This window comes from Anarrhichthys ocellatus, unplaced genomic scaffold (genome assembly GCF_004355925.1).
Source record: "Anarrhichthys ocellatus isolate YVR2014 unplaced genomic scaffold, GSC_Weel_1.0 scaffold17, whole genome shotgun sequence".
NCBI classification, from domain to species: Eukaryota; Metazoa; Chordata; class Actinopteri; order Perciformes; family Anarhichadidae; genus Anarrhichthys; species Anarrhichthys ocellatus.
Genome location: NW_022280047.1, coordinates 1,968,135 through 1,990,372, shown reverse-complemented (window position 1 = coordinate 1,990,372; position 22,238 = coordinate 1,968,135). Strand labels below are relative to the sequence as shown.

General features: G+C 42.5%; 1 protein-coding gene across 3 annotated transcripts; it reads right to left on the bottom strand.

Moving 5' to 3' along the window:
• Positions 1 to 889: 889 nt before the first annotated feature.
• LOC116388704 (secretory carrier-associated membrane protein 1-like) lies at positions 890 to 7,447 on the bottom strand. 3 transcript variants are annotated; one of them, XM_031856806.1, is made up of 10 exons: positions 7,211 to 7,446; positions 5,878 to 5,958; positions 5,535 to 5,648; positions 5,384 to 5,395; positions 4,983 to 5,094; positions 4,673 to 4,801; positions 4,201 to 4,360; positions 3,762 to 3,863; positions 3,559 to 3,676; positions 890 to 3,466 (listed from the first exon to the last, which is right to left on the bottom strand). In XM_031856806.1, exons 1-10 carry the CDS (start codon positions 7,265 to 7,267, stop codon positions 3,305 to 3,307), a joined length of 1,047 nt encoding a protein of 348 aa, XP_031712666.1. In that variant the 5' UTR covers positions 7,268 to 7,446; the 3' UTR covers positions 890 to 3,304. The 3 variants fall into 3 exon arrangements, with proteins under 3 accessions (XP_031712666.1, XP_031712668.1, XP_031712667.1); XM_031856808.1 differs by lacking the exon at positions 5,878 to 5,958 and having other exon boundaries at positions 7,211 to 7,447; XM_031856807.1 differs by lacking the exon at positions 5,384 to 5,395.
• Between the last annotated feature and the right edge of the window lie 14,791 nt (positions 7,448 to 22,238).

Genomic DNA, 22,238 nt, shown 5'->3' with positions numbered 1-22,238 from the left:
CACACACACACACACACACACACACACACACACACACACACACACACTCCCCCTTTCAATCGTCTGTTGATTTTAGATAGTTTTTAAATGTATAGTTGTTAGTTTAGATATTAGTTGACTGATCATTAGTATTAGAACGTAATAAACTCTGTTATAGTTTAAAGAGCAGCTGTCTGTGATTACTTTGTGCATGTGTATTGTGATGATAGCTGTACAGTATATATATATATATATATATATATATATATATATATAGAGCGCAGCAATTTTTTTGGGGGCCGCTGATATCCATTGTTTCAGACAGTTCATAGATTGGTTCAATCAGAGAGAGTGTGCTCTGTAGTTTTGCTTGCAGCCATTCAGTACATGATAACACAAGAGACAGAATTTCAGGGTCGTAGTGAAATTTGACAACGCAAATATGAACTTTTCTCAAATAAAGAGAGAAATAATTGTCCTGCTTGTAAAGGAAAGACGGATAAACTAGCTTTCATATCCGCGTCACTCCCAAATCCTAATTCTTAAAGAGACCGCACACAATGGATGGAGAATGGACCTGACAGTGTCAACTTTTGAGTTGTTTACTTGTTTTATTATGAGCAGGATTGTAATTTGAAGGGGGAGAAAACATACAAACCAGAACGCACGCACATATGTAGCATGTTAGAGTTATAAATAACTTGTCCATGTGAGAAACAATAGTTTAATTTAATGACATCACCAAAAAAGATGCTGAAGAACATTTTAGGGGGGCTTCATGAATAGATGTGGCTTCATGTTAAAGGTTCTCAAGGCTGGGAGACACTGAACAATTTCTCTTTAAAAGGTTTTGTTGAAGTAGTTTTTTGACAGTAATACACTGATGACAATTAAGTTTCTGAAACCAATATTTCTTTCAAATTTTATTTCATGTTAATACCATAAATATACAAAACTCAAACTATTTCACATGCAACGAAGGCCAGACAAGAGTGCGTTACGTTTTCCTTTTTACATGTGACTGATAATGGGGATCAAATTTTCAACTTTACAAAATATACAAGTGTTTTGAAGGAGTTTCTCCTCTGATTCAGTGAAACAACGTGGTCACAGGTCAAAAAACACTGTTTTGTGTCGGCAAACTTCCAATCCATCGTTCCGTACTGCGGACCAGCTCGGCCAAATACATCAAGTAATTACCCACGGTGGCATGGCTTCATTTAACAGCTGTTCAAAACTATGGATACATGGGAGTCGTGTGGGTGTTTGGAGCAAAGTAAACTAATCTTAAAGTAAAACATGGCAAGGGAGCACATCACAAACTAAGATTAAAAAAAAAATCAAAAAAAAAAATCTATATGGACATTTGGTAGATTTCTCACAGCTTTTCAGGACAGAATAACACTTGAGGGAGATTTTTTGGGGGGAATTTCATACCACATCCTCATCCATACACGTGCACCTCTTGCAGGGTCAAGTCGCAAAGTCATGGATCACTTATCAATCTAGCTGATGCTATGATCACGTCATTATAAAACCACACAAAACATAACGCATAATGTCAAATCAAAGCAAACTAATTTGAAATGCAAACAACGTTAAATTACACCATAAATAAAAACATGTTTGTCTTTTGCGCCAAAAGGTCGACGTCAAACAAGAAATGTGCAATGGATTTTAAAACCCAAGTATTTCCAAACAATACTGCCAAAGATGTAGGCTTACTTCATGACGGATTACTGACCTTCACACTCGCAGGAGTATTTAAACCTCTGCAGAGTTCAGTCCATACATTTGTAATAACAGCAGCTAATCGTCAGTCATCTATCACGCACATCTCCAGACACTCGCCGCCACTACTAGGGGCGCTGGAGCACGACACAAATGTAACCCACGTTCCATATTTCACCCCAGTGACAGTAGTCTGTACAACTTGGTTCTGAGTAACACTGTTATTATTATATATAATTAACGAATGTGCATCGCGTTCAATCCTCTGTTATCTCGATGCTCATTTTGGCTGTGAAACGTGTGGTGCCAGTGATCCCATACTGACGAGAGGAAAAACAAATGGGCTGACTTTGTCTGTCTGTGAAAATGGACTGGTTAGTCTGTCATTTGCACATTCTTTCTATTTCATGTATGCAGGTTAATCTCTAGAAAAAGCAGAGCTTTACCACTGTCCAGGTCATCTTCTGTGAGAAAAGGCAGGCCGCTTCTCTCCCTATGAATGAATGGTATGCATCCCTTTTCAACAGGAAGCTAGGACCCAGCGGCTCTCAGATTCACAGCAGCGTTAAGTTTCAAACCAACAGTGACGGGCTACAAAAACAACTGAGATGATGCCACATAGTAGTCTGTTAATGTCATACATACATAAAGGAAAATGCGAATATTTCTCAAACTCTTTTGGGTCCCCCCCCCCCCCCAAAACCAGCTACTAACTCGAGTGTGCTAAACATGCGTGTCGTTGTCATGCTGTCAAATCGTAGCAAACCACAGAGATGCTGGCTCAGCCCGCGTTGTCAATCAGAGTAGCACACAAAGTGGGAACAGTTGCTCAACCGACAGGTGCCACTGGAGCACTGCTGGGGGGGCTGCAGGCGGTTCCTAAAATAAGAACGAACCGACATATTTCTACTTACAGGAACTACCGGAATGGTGTCTGTCTCAGAATAGAAGCACAGATGTAATACAAGGAACAATTTACGCTTCAGATTTAAATGACCAAGCTCTGGATAAAAAATCTTTTAAAAGTCAGCGCCTCGATTCTCTTTAAGTGAAGTACACATTCGCATGGAGGGCAAACTTACACTGTACTTTGGGCATGTGACCAAGAAAACATACCTATGTGCAAAAACACCATGATCGGATTATCACTTTTCATAACTCTATACCGTATGAACCAGGCAGGTATGCTAGAACTGGTTCCTCTGCCTGAGAGCGGGGGGGGGAAGTGAAGGAGCGAGTGAGATGAAATCCCGCACGCTACAAGGAACGCCTCGAGTCACTTGGTGGATGTTTCGAGGGATGTGAGCAGACATCTGACTGAGAAGCAGACAGGAAGAATGTCGGAGGGGGAACTTGATTTTAAGTGAAGGTGGACAACTCTGGTTACTTTATCTGACTAACGTTTCTGTTATTTCTGGCCTCTGACTCTTTGCACATCCTGTGCAGCGCGAACTTGGCAGGACAGCGTTCATGAATAGAATCAATTTGATCTGAGAGCCTGCGGGGGGCCAGAGTTGTGCATCCCCAACTTTTGAGTGTTTTGTGTGTGTGTGTGTGTGTGTATATTTGTATGCATGTGTATGGTAGCGTCAGTTTATGGCTGAGGTTTGAACGCCCCGCGGGCAGCATTGGTCGCAGCATTAGCTGCAGCGTTGGCAGCCGCTGTCTGAACGGTCTTGTTGGACATGACCCCGGTTGCGAACTCCTGCTGAGCCTTCTCGAAGCTAGCACCGGTGGTGCGATAGAGTGCGTGCACCTGGAGAGAGCAGGAGAAAAGAAAAATGAGCTGGAGTCAAGACAAGTGATTTAAATCTACCGCAAGTCCTCGGGCACGGAGTCCTACCGTACCTTTTTAAACATAATGAGCGAGCCCACCGACAGTGCGGTGAAGAGAGCCGAAATCAGTAACATGATGATCCCCACCGGGATGCTGGTGTTCAGGCCGGTTAAGGCTGCGATCCACCCGCTGGCAAAAACAAAACAACGGTGACGGGAGTTGTCAGTGAGGACTCGTCGAGGCACAGACGCAGTAAAAGCTCAAAAACACTCACCACGTTCCCCAGCCAGTGATGCCAATAGATTGTAGAACGTGAACCCCAAACTGACAGATATAGATGAAGAAGAAGACAAAGAAGCGGAATGAACTGTCACTCCTGTTGTGGAGACAGAGAACAAGGTAGTGAGAGGGCAATGTGAGGGCAATAGCAGGTGAATTCCCCTGTGAAAGTCTGCCTTTATCCATGTCTTTCCTTAGCACTCTCTTCCCATATGGCATTTTTTTGGGGGGGTGGGATTAGCAAGTGTAGGGTTAGAAAAGGAGAGGATAAGTTTGAGCTTCTACAACCTCAAGAAATGTCAGCATTTTCAAAGTCAACTGGCCACCTCTTTTTACTTTTGCCCTATCAGAACACAATGCTTGTCCACAGAGACGTGTTTCTGCGTCTTTCTGCTTTCAGAACGCGGTGGGATTTCTTTCATGCATCTGCTTACCTGAAAGCCCCGTAAAGCGGTCTGTACCAGCAGACGAAAGAACAGGGCGTAAACAGCAGGAACCACAGCAGTGCCAGGCCGAAATCTACACCGCGAGACGCATCCACGCAGAACCAGGCCAGGCAGCCGAACATGTTCACAAAGAGCGTGCCTGCATGAACTGTTGGAAAGAAAACAACAACAACAAAATAAAGAACTTTACGTGTCATTTCAGTACAAGAACACAGGAAACTATAATGTGTGATCGGCAAAGCAAATAAAAATCTCTTTGTTTTCTAATGTGGTAAACGAGCCGACAAGTGTGTCTGATGACAAAGTGACTCTGCATATTATTTGATGATTCAGGTGGCTTCTCCTGCGGTGCGATATGTGGGCTCGTCTTATGAACCCATGTGTGATGGGAATGTGTGAGAATTAAAGTAAATGACATAATATTCACGGGCACAGGAGGTGTGTGAGACGATCCACTTACACATCCAAAGGTTGTACATGATCTTGACGGTCTTTTGGAACTCTACAGGAATATCCACCGCTATATCATGGTAGAAACACGGGCCAGCGGGGAACTTCTCTGGCAGGGGAGGCCAGTTGTTCTTACGCCCTGCGTGGACAATGGGAACAGCGTTTAGATGATGTATAGTGTCAGAGTTTTTACCACTTAGTTGATATACTTTTGAAGCATACCTATATCAAAGTGTGCGCAAGAATCAGAACAAAAGACTGATTTACGGAACACTGACAATAAAAAAAACACATCAATACAATTATCTTTTTTATCTGACCTCCCGCGGCCCCGTGGGACTGCAACTCTCTCTCCCGCCGATCGAGCTCTGCCGCTTTCTTCTCCAGCTCCTCCTGCCTTCTCAACAACTCAGCCTGAACGCGCGCTTGGTCCTAACACAGACACGGAAATGCTCTTAAAATTCACCATCCAACATTCGACAGGAGTTATGATATCCAATCAGGAGAGTAATGAAGGTATTTCTTTTTGCTAGTTTGAGAAGGGAAAAGAAAGGTGTTCCAACAGGAAAAGCAATCAGCTACTGTTGTTAACACACTTGTCTTCTTCAGTTAGCACTAAACTAGCTCTAATATTGCACTGCAAGAGGAAAGCTCCAAGTGGGGAAAGTGAAGGAATTATCACTATTCAAGACAGTGACATGAAGGGGATGGAAGACAGTACCTCATTACGCTGCTGTTGGGCCATCAGAAATCAGATGAGTATGTGAAGGACAAGAGGAAACGTGAACCGGAAACAAAGACAGAGAGTATCTGTATATGTGCTATAAAACTACATATGATTCAATATAAAAAACATGTTCTGTGTGTAGTACCTGAGTCTGTTGCTGCGAGTAAGCCGGTGGCTCTTCTGTGGGCTTCATGATGGCAGGTTGTGTGTTCTGCTGTGACGGGGCAGGAGTAGCTTTGGGGGCATTCCCAGGGGCCTCCTGTAAACCAGCATAGACCTACCATATTAATATTTGTGCAATCAAAAAGACAGACCCTGAATCAAAACTGTAATTAGGTCACAGTCATATTTTGTCACTGAAATCCTTTGTGACTGAGAGGTGGAGGAAGAGGGAAAGAGGAGAGTGGATAAAATGAGGTCAGTGACTCAAATGCACACAAACACATGCATGCGCGCACTCATCGATGGCGATGCTTAGTTAAGCTGACCGTTCTGGCGTCTGTGAAGGGGTTATACTCCTCCAGACCACCAGGAGGGGCAGACCGGGTCACCTGCGTCACCGAGGGATCCTACGGGACAGAGACGACCATAAAGCGTTTTAAGGGGTTAAAAGCTACAACCACAAGAACATATTAGTAGTTGTTAGCTATCGGTTGCATTAAAAACCAGAGCTGACCATTCTCTGGGTCTATTTATTACTATGTTCTAACCAGTTATTATTGTTGTGTTGACAACAGGTAAGGTGGAAACAGAGGGCTGGATGTACATGCAGCACAATATAAATGCTAATATTACTATATGTGGCATGGCCTTTCCTGTTATTGTGGCCATTTGAAGCACTGTGAATGGGATCAGGAGAAGGGGAACTGGAAAATGCCACTCATAACATGCTTACAAGACAGTCCATGTTAGTCTATAGTGGCCCACAATGTGCCATAAGGAGCCAACAGTTTACAGGTTTTCGTCCCATCCAAGTCTCCACCCACTGATTAACACACCTGCTAGTATAGGGGAGGGACTTAACATTTAAATCACACACTCAGGTGTCTTGTTAGGATGAAAACTAGCAGACTGTTGGCAGCCCCTGGCAATGGTAGAAGGTAAAATAGTTTACAAGGGAGAATGAATTCTTCTGAACACAGCTGTAACACATATAAACAGCGTGTTGCCTGCATCTAGCCAACAATAAAAAACAAACTAGCATTATCTTTACTGAGGATGTCTATGATGAGTAAGAAGCTAATGTTTCTAAACAATTTTAATGTCAGTATTGTGTGCAACGTTTGTGCGTGGAATGTATTAAATTAACCTATCTAAAGTTAAGTTTATTTTGGACCACTGCTGTAACAATATAGCTACAACTCCAGTAGCAAGTTTAAAACTGGCGTCCCAGCGAGATAACTGTACACAGCGGACCTATCCGATGCTAGCATCAGTTGGTTAGCTAACTTATTTAGCAAGCTAGCAGCAAATGTTTACTGACGGGCAGAGCTAGACAGCTAACATCATGTGTTTTTGTTCTTAGTTGGCATAACCGTAATTGCAACGTTGAAAACAAGCATCCTCGGTAACAACGTGCTAACTAATTCTTCACATCTTCATTTGCAAAGTGAACAACCATATAATGTATCTATGATATAGTAGATGATGTGAACGACAGTTAGCTCCTCCGGCTACATAGTAGTACAGTAAGGAAAAGCTCTTGCTAACGCTAGCTGTCAAGTTAGCTACTAGCTAAGACATTTAGCAGGGATGCTAAAGTAAGACTGGCCTCATTGGGCTCTTAAGTGTACGTTAGTTAACGTTAGCTCAGTAAGCTACCTGAAAGGGGTTGCTGAAGTCCGGGTCTGCAAACGGGTTGCTGTCAAAGTCGGACATTGTACAACCTTTCTAATAACGTTTTCCTTTGTGGAAGAGCTTCCCGAGTAACCAGGGAAGGTTCAGTCTCTTGACTTGACTGCCTCTCTCTGCTTGCCTGCAGTCTTCTCCGCCTCCTGCTGATGGAGACCCCTTGCTTAGCAAGCTAGCCAGTAGCACAAAAATGGCAGGAGAGGATGCGTGATGAGCAGCACCGTCCTACGTCACTGCTTCAGCACCGCGGACAGCATACCGTCTGAAAGGTAATACCACAGTAATACCACAGTAGCCACATCTGAACCGGCACACCGGTATAGTGCACTGGGATGAGGAGCATCTGCCCTTTTAGTCTCTGGTGTATCACATAGAACATCTTGTTTTTTTAAATATTTGAGACGTGAACTCTGACGATTATATTCAAATGACACAAATAAGTTCGCTCATCATTTTCACTTGAGACATGGCCAAGTTAAATGTGTTGACCTTTCCCCACCATCTGTGAATGGTTTTACACAGCACCCAGAGACATAAAGAAACTCTAGGTTACTAGGTTTTTATAGTAATATCATTAAACAGATACAGTTGTGTGAAAAAGTGTTTGCCCCCTTCCTGATTTCTTATTTTTTTGCATGTTTGTCACACTTAAATGTTTCAGATCATCAAACAAATTTAAATTTTAGACGAAGATAACACAAGTAAACACAAAATGCAGTTTTTAAATGAAGGTTTTTATTATTAAGGGGAGAAAAAAAATCCAAACCTACATGGCCCTGTGTGAAAAAGTGATTCCCCCCCCCCCCTGTTAAAACATAAATTAACTGTGGTTTATCACATTTTTGGAAAACTGAGTTTAATTTCTCTAGCCACACCCAGGCCTGATTACTGCCACACCTGTTCTCAATCAAGAAATCACTTAAATAGGACCTGCCTGACAAAGTGAGGTAGACCAAAAGATCCTCAAAAGCTAGACGACATGCTGCGATCCAAAGAAATTCAGGAACAAATGAGAAACAAAGTAATTGAGATCTATCAGTCTGGAAAAGGTTACAAAGCCATTTCTAAAGCTTTGGGACTCCAGCGAACCACAGTGAGAGCCATTATCCACAAATGGCGAAAACATGGAACAGTGGTGAACCTTCCCAGGAGTGGCCGGCCGACCAAAATTACCCCAAGAGCGCAGCGACGACTCATCCAAGAGGTCACAAAAGACCCCAGAACAACATCCAAAGAACTGCAGGCCTCACTTGGCTCAATTAAGGTCAGTGTTCATGACTCCACCATAAGAAAGAGACTGGGCAAAAATGGCCTGCATGGCAGAGTTCCAAGACAAAAACCACTGCTGAGCAAAAAGAACATAAAGGCTCGTCTCAGTTTTGCCAGAAAACATCTTGATGATCCCCAAGACTTTTGGGAAAATACTCTGTGGACTGACGAGACAAAAGTTGAACTTTTTGGAAGGTGTATGTCCCATTACATCTGGCGTAAAAGTAACACGGCATTTCAGAAAAGGAACATCATACCAACAGTAAAATATGGTGGTGGTAGTGTGATGGTCTGTGGCTGTTTTGCTGCTTCAGGACCTGGTAAATGGAACCATGAATTCTGCTGTCTACCAACAAATCCTGAAGGAGAATGTCCGGCCATCTGTTCGTGACCTCAAGCTGAAGCGCACTTGGGTTCTGCAGCAGGACAATGATCCAAAACACACCAGCAAGTCCACCTCTGAATGGCTTAAGAAAAACAAAATGAAGACTTTGGAGTGGCCTAGTCAAAGTCCCGACCTGAATCCGATTGAGATGCTGTGGCATGACCTTAAAAAGGCGGTTCATGCTCGAAAACCCTCCAATGTGGCTGAATTACAACAATTCTGCAAAGGTGAGTGGGCCAAAATTCCTCTACAGCGCTGTAAAAGACTCATTGCCAGTTATCGCAAACGCTTGATTGCAGTTGTTGCTGCTAAGGGTGGCCCAACCAGTTATTAGGTTTAGGGGGCAATCACATTTTTCACACAGGGCCATGTAGGTTTGGATTTTTTTTCCCCCTTAATAATAAAAACCTTCATTTAAAAACTGCATTTTGTGTTTACTTGTGTTATCTTTGTCTAATATTTAAATTTGTTTGATGATCTGAAACATTTAAGTGTGACAAACATGTAAAAAAATAAGAAATCAGGAAGGGGGCAACACTTTTTCACACAACTGTATATACACAACACAGGGCCACTCTTTAGGACAGGGCTACATGATTGTTTAATAACACAGGAACCGCTTTACTTGATATTGTACTTAAGTGGTGCAAATCTAACAAATATGCAGTTATGCACATTGCCAAAAAACAACTTCAGGGGAATATGGGGGTCCCTGCAGTTGCTCACTTTGCCCAGTTGGTTCCAGCATTGAGTACAATTTTAAAGTATTTGTAACTTATTTAGGTATTTCCATTCGTATGCTACTGTATACTTGTACTCTCCTACATTTCAGAGGGAATGTAGTATTTTTTGTAGTACATTTATTGGACAGCTCCAATTAGTTTGAATATTTATATTGAGGGTTCAGATATGAAAAATATGGTGAGCTTACAAATTATGATGCATTTCTTTAATAGCGATGTCCAACACTAATACTAATTCAATACACAATACACTAGAGGCACTTGATATTTTATTAGCCTACATTTTTATGGAGTATTTTTACATTGAGTAATTGCAATTAAGCTCTGGACACTTCTGAATCCATGCATGCCTGGACTCAATATGGTGCTGTGAATGAAATAGTTTTATACTTTTTACTGTTTATGTTCCCAAAGATGTGAACCCGAATTTAAAGGTATAGCTGCTTTCTTTTACCATCTCTGTTTTTTCCCCCCTCAGGGTCAGAATCTTTTTTAACTGTACACTGAAAGGAATATTTCTACAAATTATACCACCCCCAAAACACAATGGGAACCAAAAGGCAAACCTCACATGGTCTGTGAGGTTGACTAAAATATAACAAAGAAAATTATTCAATTATTATTATTTTTTAACCTTAGTACATATACTGTACATGTGTTGTATGCACGCTGCACAGTATTTGAGCTCCTGTAGGTCAAACACCACAATAATCTCCTCCACTTGATGATTATGTTAATGATGATAATGATGATGATGATGAGGATGATGATATACGGAAGTATCAGCTGTTCAGTTGGTGTCTAGCCCATGAGAACAAGCTGGAGAGGCCCATGCTGCTTATTTCATGATTTGTGACACTGACCTCTTTCTCAGCAGCAATCCCAGACAATTTGAAATCATTTCATTTCAATTGTCCTTATAAGAAGTATCAGACCCCCTGAGAGCTTGTGTGTGTGTGCTTTTCCACATTGGCTTTGAGGTCTCGTTAGTTGCCCAAAATGGCCACTTGGGGGAGCTACGAACCAATATGTCTCCTCAACCCTCTCTGCAGAATCCTTCCTCATTTGCCGTCAATTTATTTTCATTCAAACAAAGGGTGACCATGTGAAGAACATCACATCAGTTGACAGCCTGTAAATGTGATTTAAACATTTAAGCACCATTTACTCAGATTAAGTTTCAATTGAAGAACAAATGCTATTAGGTGGAAATCTAACAGTATGTGGTAAATGATGGAGGTTAAACTATTCATTTTTCTTGTTTGAATCCTATTGCTCATTTTTAAACAAAGGCACCCTGTTACTTTGGTTTTACAGTATTCTAACTTAATACCTTTAACTTATGCAAATGTGCTTTTGTTAATAAGTAACTAAACACCTTCATACCCTGCTAATGTGCGCCTTATGCACTGTACCTATATAATGTTTTGTGCTGATAGACTCTAGATAAACACAAACTGTGGATTCATTACAATTCAACTCCTGTCCGCAAACACACACACACACACACACACACACACATACACGCACACAAAATGAGCATCGGTTCCTTCCCTAATCTTGTATTAATGGACCCAATCACAGACTCTATGAATAATCAATGGCCAGTGGTCTGCAACCACAGTGCTGAGACCTTGAGTGAAACTGAATTTTCCTAATAAGACACACACACACACACACACACACACACACACACACACACACACACCTTGAGGCCCTAATAAGCACTAATGCACTGTGGGTTGAGAATACGTCACATGGTTTGTTTGCTGCAGAATGTGAAAGATAAACATGCTGTGTATGCGTGTGAGTGTGTGTGTGTGTGTGTGTGTGTGTGTGTGTGTGTGTGTGTGTGTACGTATGTACTGTATAAGTGTGTGTGTGTATATGGAGAAGAAGAGTGTGAAAGCAGGGACCTGTCTGTCCTTGCCCACTCTCTCCTGCCTTTTTGCTCGCTGTTTTCCATAGATGACTTTGTGAGGAAACAACCGCTTTGGCTAATAGCTGCTACATTAGTCTCTTAACCAGCTGGTCATGGCCATTTAGAAATGTTCATTAGGTTGCAGACCAGAGTGGATAGGTGCGATAGTTCACTCCCCACTGTTGACTGTAGAGAGACAGAAAAAGAGAGAGAGACAGACAGACAGGCAGGCAGACAGACGGAGAGAGGAGCAATTTGCTGGCCAACATGACGACCAAGTGTTAAAAGCCGCAGATGCAATTATCATCATTGCCCTGAATAAGAACCTTGTGCATAATGATCTCATTAAGGTCTATGAGTGTTATTTTAGGGCCCTGAAAAGGTTGGATAAGCAGGACTTGATATTATGGGTTATTAATGCTGCAACATCTGGTGCCATTCTGGCAATAGTCTGACTGTAGTCTGAATGGGCTGGGAAATTTAGTACGACCACATAGGGTAATACTTTTTCTTATAGAACTTTATGGATGGAGATGCTGTATGATATATACATATGTATATATATATATGTATAGATATGTGGTGATGTATAGCTTGCCATATACAGTATATGGCGTGTGTGTATGTATGTGAATTTGTTTGCGCTGTTGACCAGTCAGAGCACATTACACACCGCGGAGGGAAACGGCGCTCTGTCGCCGGAAAAGCGATTGATTCTCCATTTCCATATTAATGAGCAGATTTGTTAAGAGCCTGCAGGAGAGGGAGAAAATAACAGGGTCTTCATAGGGCATGACATTTATAAATAAAGCTGATGCAGAGAAAAATGGAAATTAAACCTTTTAGTTTAATAAATTTGAGGCGTCCGCAGCAAAGCAAGCGATTTGCATTTCCATTTGTGGCCAAATAATGAAAGTGCGGGTCCATGATGAGCTCGCTAGTGCTGCTTTCGGGTCTCAAACAGTCAGACAATCACTCCAGCGTGCAGCCCTCCACGTCAATGTCATTAGCTCGGGCCTGTTAACTCTGCTACTTGGCTTTCTAAGATTATTTGGTGAGCTAGAGATTCCCATTGTCGCTTTGAATGAGCTACCGGATTCCGCTCAAAGCAAAATTGTATTCACTTCTGCACTTCTGTATTTCCCAACCTGGATGTGTCTGTCTCTGTTTTCCTTGCATATTCAACATCCTCTATACATTCAGTTGTCACTTTAAAAACGATGCTGTCGTTGTTCCAAGACAATTCTGTCTTGTCTTGCTTCTTTCATGAACACTTGCATGTAGACACACATAACATGCGACTCGCACACGCAGGCACGCACACGCACGCACACCCACACACACACACACACACACACACACACACACACACACACACACACACACACAAAGCATCACTGATTGAATTTATTGGGGAATGGATGTTGACTAGACCACTCCAAGTAGGCTAGATTGTTGTTGTTCCCAGATTGACAGACAGACCCAGAGTGGCTGATTGAAAGTGCCTTTTAGCTTGCTCTCACTGTATATTTGATTTGGCAAAATGGAAGGGGAGTCCAGTCTTTTCCCAGGATGCAAACACAAGCCCCCTGCCTTTGTGCGTGTGCGCGTTTGTGCATGCCATGCGCGCGGCGAACTAGCGGATGCTTTCGTAAATGCTGCATAAAATATACCCCTTTCAGGTATTAATTGAATAATGCCAGCACTCCTCTTCGTCAGCCATCAAGTGGGCCACTTTCTCAGTGGCCCGCGTGCTGCTCTCCTTGCCTGTGAATTGACTAGATTTATCTGTGTTGTTCCAGCCAATGGACGCCATTTGTTCCAAATGTTTGACATAAACATGCAAAGAGCAGAGGCGTGCACTCATAAAACAAGCTTCTAGACTGTTGTTTTACAGCCCAAAGGGACCGATGGTGGGTGGGTGGGTGGGGGGGACGAAGGGGCCTCTCAGCCTATCGGATCATGTGGAGCTCTTGCTGAGCCAACGGCGTGTTAAAGTTCTCTTTCAACCAATGATGTGATGAAAAGGAACAATTACCGCCATAAAGAAAGAGAGGAGAGGGGGAGAGAAGGAGCATGGAGGAGGGAGACGGAGTGCTCTGGGAGGAGAGATGTGCAGCCTTCTGCTAAATATGCATACTTATTTTCCATGCCTTTTAACGGGACACATCCCATTGGGTGCCTTATGTCTGCTTCCAAACCATAAAATATATTTAGCTTTACACCTGCAGGAAATTCCCCATAATAAAGACAATATTGGCATATGGGGGCTTTGCTGAATCTGCTCTATACGCTTTCTAGTGCAATCAAGACACCTTTGATATTAATGCAGGTTGGAAAGAATACAACATATTACTCTAGATTTGTATATATTTGACTTTTATTTTTGCGCCGACGTGATAAGAGCATCAGGATATCCTTTAATTCAAAGTGCTACAGTGATTTTTTTGTCGAGGGAGGAATTCCACTCAGATGTTGTCTATATTATGCGTATGGATTAGACTCAAGTGTGTGTATGTCTGTGTCGCGCACATTGAGGTTTCGATTTGCTGATTTAGCACCTCTCTAATTTTCCGCAGGCTAATATTTGCCTTACCTACTCTGCCATCTGTTTTTATTATCCGGGTGAATATGTTTGTCTAAGGATATCAATAATCATAAACAAAGCCATGGCTCTTTCGCCTCTCCCTCTCTGCATAGCCCTCTGGATATCTCCGTGTGTCTCTCACACAGGGCTGCTCTCTGCTCGTGCTCCGATCGCACGCAGGCTTCGTAATATTTCAACGTGTAATTGGTGAAAAAGCAAACATCATCAGCCCTTGGTTTCAGTCAAACTACGCTCACACATGCAGTACATACTCACACACAGATTCGTACACACACACACACCGTGCCGTGGCTCATGCCTTGACTGAGTGTGTGCTCTCCTATTACAGACAGTAATTACCGTCAGTCACCCTGTGTGTCCATAACAAGCCAGCATAATGCCCTAATCAGGCCTGGATTAATCCAACCCTCTCTCTAATCACTCTAAAAGTGATTTATATTGTTTTTCCTGTTCGGAACAAATGAAATCTGTAGCCTAAATTAATACTGGCTTTTCATCACTGGGAAGTTAAAAAGCCAGTAACCATCACATTGGTGTCATTAAGGCTGCGTGTGAGGAGACGCGTACATGTAGGAGCACACATGCTCGCATGAGTATTTAAGTTGAAAGGGAAAAATATATATAAAATGTAATATTCCATTAACTCTGCAAACTAATGACATTAGTCTTCTTCTGAGAAAGGCTTTCAGACCAAGCAAATGGGGTCATCAGATGAATAACTAAAATTGTATTGCTATTGTTTCATATTATCCTGCTTTGATTTAATAATTATATTGGGGAAATGGTGGCTGATAAATTACTTTTTTCACTGTACAATCGCATCCGTTTTTTGTTTTCTAGAACTTTTTTGAGCTGTAACTTCAGTGCACCGAGTTTCTTGGCCAGCCTCGCATATTTTTGCACCGTAATGGACATGAAATATCTATATTTCTTTTAGCCATCTACCAATTATTCTGATGAAAACTGCTCTATATCATTCTGTAGAAGTCATTTGTCAAATTGTATCAGCCACAATCTTGCAATTTCTTGGTCGCGAGCTTTCATTTAAGAAAGCATGCCTCCCTATTTTGGTCCGTGCCTCCTACTTTGTTCATTTCCATTGTTAAACAAATCAATTCCAACCCTGACTCACTTCCCATTGTTTTTCATTATGTAGAACGAAGGCTGGACACGAATCATAACAGAACCCTGAAATTTCCTGCTCACTACTCGGTTTGTGCTCGGAATACAAACCAACTCGCAAGACGCACATTTAACAAATGCAAATTGTGTGCCAATCTGGTGGAGCTATCTGGGGCTGCCGGTTCCATATTCATTTCCTCCACCCCACTGTTCGCACAAACTCCCGAAAAACAAGACTGGGGTTAACCCGAGAGGGATAGGAAATGGAGGTCTGACAGTGTCCACTATCTCGCCCTCTTCTCTTCTCCTTTTTATCTCTTTCTCTTCCACACGGTCTCTCACCTTTGCTCCCCTCTCCTTCCTCCCATCTCCCCCCTCTTCTCCCCTCAGTCCCCTCTCCCCTGTTCTCTTCATGCTGTGTAATTCTCATCTTACACACTCTGTTGCTCTGGACTATGAATAATGCATGGTGTGTGAGAAATCCTCAATCTCATGCTTGGCTCCCAGCGAGCATTACGGAGCTTGCATCTCTATTACGGAGATGAATAGGGGAGAGGGGATAGGATAGGATACGCTCTAACTTCATTGTTTGTTTTTCAGCATTAAGGCCCCAATCTGGGATTTCTTTAAGTACATATGAATTATGTATATAAATATACAAGAAGAGGCTTGCTGATGAAAAATAATACTGTCAAAACTTTATTAATCCACCATGGCATCGCCATTTTTCTCCAGCGTCACGATACAAATAGATATGAACAACAAGAGCGAACCATTTACAGCTTCAGAATAGATTTGAAATTCCTCCACTTGTATCCCTGCCAGCCCTTGAAAAATAATACATTTTCCGTTAATCAATTTTTTTTTATATAGAGAACTATTTTAAATTCAGTCAAATGATGCTATAAATATTTATCTGTGGTGTGTTTTTAATTCTGTAGGTTTGTCTTTTTTACCTTCACCGTGGTTTGATTTGATGGAAATGATGAAATGGCAGCTGCAGGGACAGCATGCATTTACAGGAGTCTGGTTGGGGGCATGTGTACTTGGAAATTAGTTTATCGCTCAAATACTACAAATGCAAACACCAAAGCAAAATCGGGATTGCTGCTCTTAGTGGAATAAAACCCCCCAAAACCCTGAAAGAACAGGTCAGGTCAAATCCATTAGGTGCAATCCAGTCACACGAATAACAGCTGACAGCTTGAACCGTTATGCAGATATTGTGGAAAACGTAAAACTAGTTCTATGTCGCCCTTGATGTGAACTTCAAACTGTTGCAATAGTTTCAAAAAGCCTTTTTGACAATCTTTCCCAGTCTGTCAACCTAGTCTTATTGATTGCCATCAGGGGATGTTGGTTTCTTCCCACAACCTTGCTGCTTGTGAGCGAACGGTATGCATGCGTAATGTGTGTGTGTGTGTGTGTGTTACTGTACTGTGTGAGCCGCTACTACGACACAGGCCCCCTGTTTTATGGAGTGTGTACATGCGATAAAAGCACTGAAGAGTTAAAGTGCTTTTCTACCATGCTCAAAGCCATGTGTCAGCACTAGACCACTAAATCCACACAATTCCCTTGAACAGTTTCCCTTCCTCTGATAGTCTATCATTCCTCTGTTTCAGGTGGTTGGCCACTGTGGCTGACGGGGCCGAGTCCTTGAGGAGATCATGTGTCTGTGGAAATACAGGACAAATACTGATGTTTGAGCTTTCAAACCAGTATCCCTGCTGTCGCCTCTTTCCCTCTTGTGTTTCATTCGATGTCTCTATGACGGAGATTTTGCCAGTATCTGCGTAGGGCATGATATATCATCAGTAATATGTTATTCATTCTGTGATCGTGAGAGTAGTTTCTGATGCTCCACAATACGTTCCTTATGTTTCACAAATCTTTTACATTATCCAACCTTTTTATGTTCTGCTTCACCCAGTGTCTCGCATCATCTGTAATATTAAGCATGGATAGAGAATATTATGGGTAAAAAAAACCTCCCCATTATTCCATGGTGCTGAAATCTTACAGAAATGCGCCTCCCATTTTGGTAGACATGGCTTACTCTTTCCATCTTTTGCGCGCCCATTTTGGATGACGCCCAGATGAATCACACTAACGACCTGGGCCCTGTGCTGCAGCACAGCTCTGAAATTAATATCTAAGGAATGGAGATATAGGGCAAATAGATGAGAATAGGAACCTGCTATTCACTCTTGGATACTACGTGCTGAGGCACACACGCACACACACACACACACACACACACACACACACACGTGTGTGCACATACTGCACACAGAGCCTGACAGGCAGGCTATTATCCCCCAGCCCGGGCTGCCGTAATTGGCTATCGCTTTTTACAAATGTGGCTCCGTCTGACTCGCATATCAGCTCCCGTCTTATCAACCGTGTAGGGGTCACCATGTCCGTGCTTGTGTGTGTGTGTGTGGTGGTGTATGTGTCGGTATATATGTGCATGTATATACGTAGGGGTCACTGGTGTGCCCATCCCTCTCATGTCTCCATTTCACATGCTCATTTATGTCCACGCTAAATGCGCCAGCGGATGCTAAGTGTGTCAGTGGCTGGCTCCTCTTTAGCAGTGCCGGAGTATTTAGCCATTAGTCCGCTAATGGCATCAAGATCATTCCAACACCGGCTAGCTGATGATGAAATATTAGCTTAGCTCAGGCCGTCATTAGTTAGTCTGGGCTTGCCTTGGAGGTCAGGTCCATCTTATTTCTCATACACAGAGATCAAACCCACTTATTAACGGAATGTGCCGATTCACTTCTTGTTTTCTCAGTTTGTTCGATTGGTTAGAGCAGTGGGTCTCAACCTTTTTTCAGTGATGTACCCCCTGTGAAATATTTTTTCAGCCAAGTACCCCCTAAGCAGCGCAAAGCATTTTTGGTTGAAAAAAAGATCATCAGTGTCTGATTTATTAAACTGTCAACACTGAAGATTGCATTGTTTAGGATAATGAAATTGAATAGCCTAATGACGGTAAAATTCAATTTATGAACTTACACTTATATTTAAAAGGTCCCCAGCTGGCATCGAACATTGAACATTACAGTCATATGGTATGCGCCTTAACCATTAGCGCCCCATCCTGATGCGTTTGTACTACTGACTTTGATGTAGCTAAACCTGTGTATTTTGGTTTGCCACAGCCTGCATCATATATGTATACGAAATCACACTTCTCTTTAAGGCTAGGATAGGTCATTTATTTTAGACATTTCTTTTGTTATATTTGGTGAAATTCTCTTTACATTCCCACAGCAATGAATAAAGCAAATGATCTGACTGACAGAAAGAGGAAAAAGTCAGTATCGGTGGCTGTCGCAGGACTGTAATAAGCCCGTCCAAGCATTTCATTTAAGCCGAGTAAAACGATTGGACGGCCTACCTACCTTTCTACCTGTGAGAACTCTGCCCATGCACTCATTGCACGGCATCAGAGTCTTTCTAAGGTGCCAACTTGCAAGTACCAACAATAGCCATGTTCGTTGTATGTTCATAACGATCATTTTGAGGGAGGCCTGAAGAGACGGGGCTGTCAGTGTTGCCGACAGATTTAGCAAATTGTGGAGATAGAGCTGCTAGTTACTTTCATTGGAAAAGAGTTGGACACACTGAGCTAAGTTTTTTCAGTTGGATATTTTTTAAATCTAGCGTACTCTTGCTTGGTTTCTCCAATGTCACCGACCTCAGCTTTAATTTCCAGAAAAATGGGTTTGATATGAAAATGACACTTCTGACATTGATGCCTATCATTACATAAATCTCTGAAATTTTCATTTAGCCGAAACAACACACTGAAAAAAATCCCCCTAGATTATCTTTGGTGTGTACGTTTTTGGACACTTCATTTCATAGATGTTTTGAATGCTGAATAAATAAAAATGATCTGAATTATTCTTACGTAATACAATCTGTCACCGACATTAAGATCACCAGCATAATGTAGTCAAACGTACTAATATTAATACTAATGATCTGTATCTATTACATTAATCAACATCCTAACCTAAAATTTCAATAATCCAATACTTTATTCTCTGTAGACAATAAAACCAAGAGCTTATAAAAACATCACTGCAGTTTCAAACTCACTGACTATAAATAGCAGTCATTACTAATCATAGCCTGAATCTAACGCTGTCCTGGATCTTCTACACCCTGCTGTGCCCTGTCAAGCTGATGTGTAGTGGACACAGCAGAAGCAATGTCTTTTAAAATGCCACTTTATAATAAAGTAGGTAATACGTAAAGGTAAGTGCATTTAATCCCTCCGAACACTTCATAGGTTTAGACTTAATTGCACAACGTGAGATGTTGTGGGACTTCCGAAGGGACTGACTGAAGGAAGGACACAATGAAATTAGCTGACGTATGAATCGACCACCTCCCGTTTGTGTCAGTGCACCGCAGGTTTGGAGTTTTACTTTAAGAAGAGTCCCTGAAGTCGTGGCATAATTACTTTCCCACTAGGCGGGGCGCTGGAGCTGAAATTTCATCACCCATAATGGGGTTGATTTAAACCTATATTCGAGAAGGCAACTGCTTGCCTATCATACTCTTGCACCTTGTTAATCCTTAACCAATGAATTAACCTTCATTACCAGTGTTGGAATATAGATGAGCGCTTTCTCTCTCTTGCTCTGAATCTCTCCCCCTTCTATAACGTTCTTACCCTCCATCTAGCTTTCTGTGATGAGCGACGTCTGGGGTCAGTGATTCTGTCCTGTGTCGCTCCCCTCATAGTTCCTACTGCAGTCAGATTATTCTGACCTTAGATCAGCCCTATCAGCTGACCACTAAAGCACTTTAAATCCCAACCTATCCGACAGCCAGCTGCTCCCCCACAGACCTAAGATTGCCTCACATCTCCCAGCTTGTTTGTCTTTCAGTCTCTGTGTCGTACAAACGGAGGGGACGGTGCGGTGTAAAAAGGAAACCGTGAGCAAATGCTCTTCGGCAACGCTTCAATTTCGAATGACAAAGTAGAGGCAGAGGGCTGAGCACTGGTGTGAGATGAGCTTTATCTTCAGGTGTCATTTATAGCTGGCCTCCTGTAGTCGGTAAATAACATGTCTCGGCTCCACTTTGCACACGAGGGTCAAGTGCTCTCAGCTAAGATTTGGGTAGAGGAGTGTGTGTGTGTGTGGGGCTTTTTATTTCACAAAGCATGTGAATCAATCCAGCTCCAAGAATTCGTTCCTGCATGCTCCTGAATGCTGGAGTTTGATTTTCTTAGTCTCAAAATCCAATATGCTTTAGAACAGAATCATTTTTATTGCCCCCGGTGTAATGGAGGTGTTTTCTAATGATTGTCTTTGATTGACATCTGGCGCTTGGTTACCCTTCTCTGCAGCCGACCTTTCAGACCACTGACAAGGAGCTTAACAGTAGAAAAAACATGTGGCAATCATTTGTTTCGCAAACTTACAAAAGACATACGTAAAAAAAAAATAAAGGGAAAAATTTATGAAATACATTTTCTCCACCGATGCACTGTTGCAACATTTCCTCGCCTTTCTGTCCGTGCATCCTGTGAGGGGCGGCGAGCCTGAGCCTCCTGCATCCAGATGAACGTCCGGCCTTATTGTGTGTGACCTCCGTCTCTCTGGCTGTTTGCTGTCTCGGATAACATTTTGACATTCCAGTCTCCTCTCTCAGACGCCGCGATGCCTTGGACCCGGGGTGGATGGGGGGCCCAATGATAAGGCTTCACTCACAATTAGCAGGCAGGAGCAGGGAGGCGAGAGGGGGAAATTGAACTGTCAGAGAGAGAAGAGAAGAGAGGAGGAGTGGAGGAGAGAGAAGGGTGGGAGGGGGGAGGGGGGTTGGTGTGACCCCCATCCTGCAAAATGGAGCCCGTCATAATTTGTTCATTTGGTGCCCATCAGGCTCTACCTTCCCTCTCTTAACACCGCTCTGCTGACCTCCCTCCCTCTCTTTCACCCTCTCCCATTCCTCCTCACCATTCTGTCTCTCATCCTCCTGTCTCACCTCCCTGCTTACCTGCACTCATCTCCGCATCCCCTCCTTGTTTCACACTATGTCCATTGACGGGCGCCGTGCAATAGGATTGTGCGCTCCCCTTTCGCCAATACTCGCACCGTAGCTATTAACAAGATTGTTGTTATTAAATGCGTCAATTGGTGGTTTTAAAAAAATAATGACCCCTACGCTCCAAGAGCTGGGATTCAGGAGAGAAGGAGCTAACAAGACCAAGGCCCCTGCCTCTCTGGACGATGTGATGGATGATAATGTTAATATTGAATAAGCAGAGAGGCTTTTAGCAGCTCTGTATTTAAATGTCAGATGCTGATGGGCCATAATGAGATAATACTGCTGAGAGCAATTAGCCTGCTAGACGCAGAGAAGACTAGACTTGCACACATACAGGAGTTTCTACATACATTCTGTATATTGCTGAGTGGACAAAACAACTGACACATAAAGGGGAAATAAAGATTGCTTTTAATATATACCATGATGATTTATTCAGGGGCTGTTTAAACAAGGCCAACCTGTTACAGTGTGTTGTTATCACGTGACTGGAGGGTCGGTTTAGTCGTGCACACAGCTGACTGTCAGCTGATCTGAAAACGTTCTAACAACTTATGCACCATTATTTAAGCAGCTGACACCACACTCTTCTAATGCCTGCTGTTACATGCTCCCTCCACCACCACAGAGACTATACCTCTTCTGCTTTCTTATTAGTCATACTTTTACATATACAGTATAATACAGGGATTGTGTGACCACGTTTGTACTTTTCGACTTAATGGTCTTAATATTTTTGGATGATAAAATATCAAAACAGTTTTACCTTCCCCGAATTCCTTCACACTAAATAGTTTACTTTTGTTGCTTGACTTGGGTAGCAAAACTTATTTCATCCGTCAGGTGTCTCTTCAAAGGAAATCAGACTT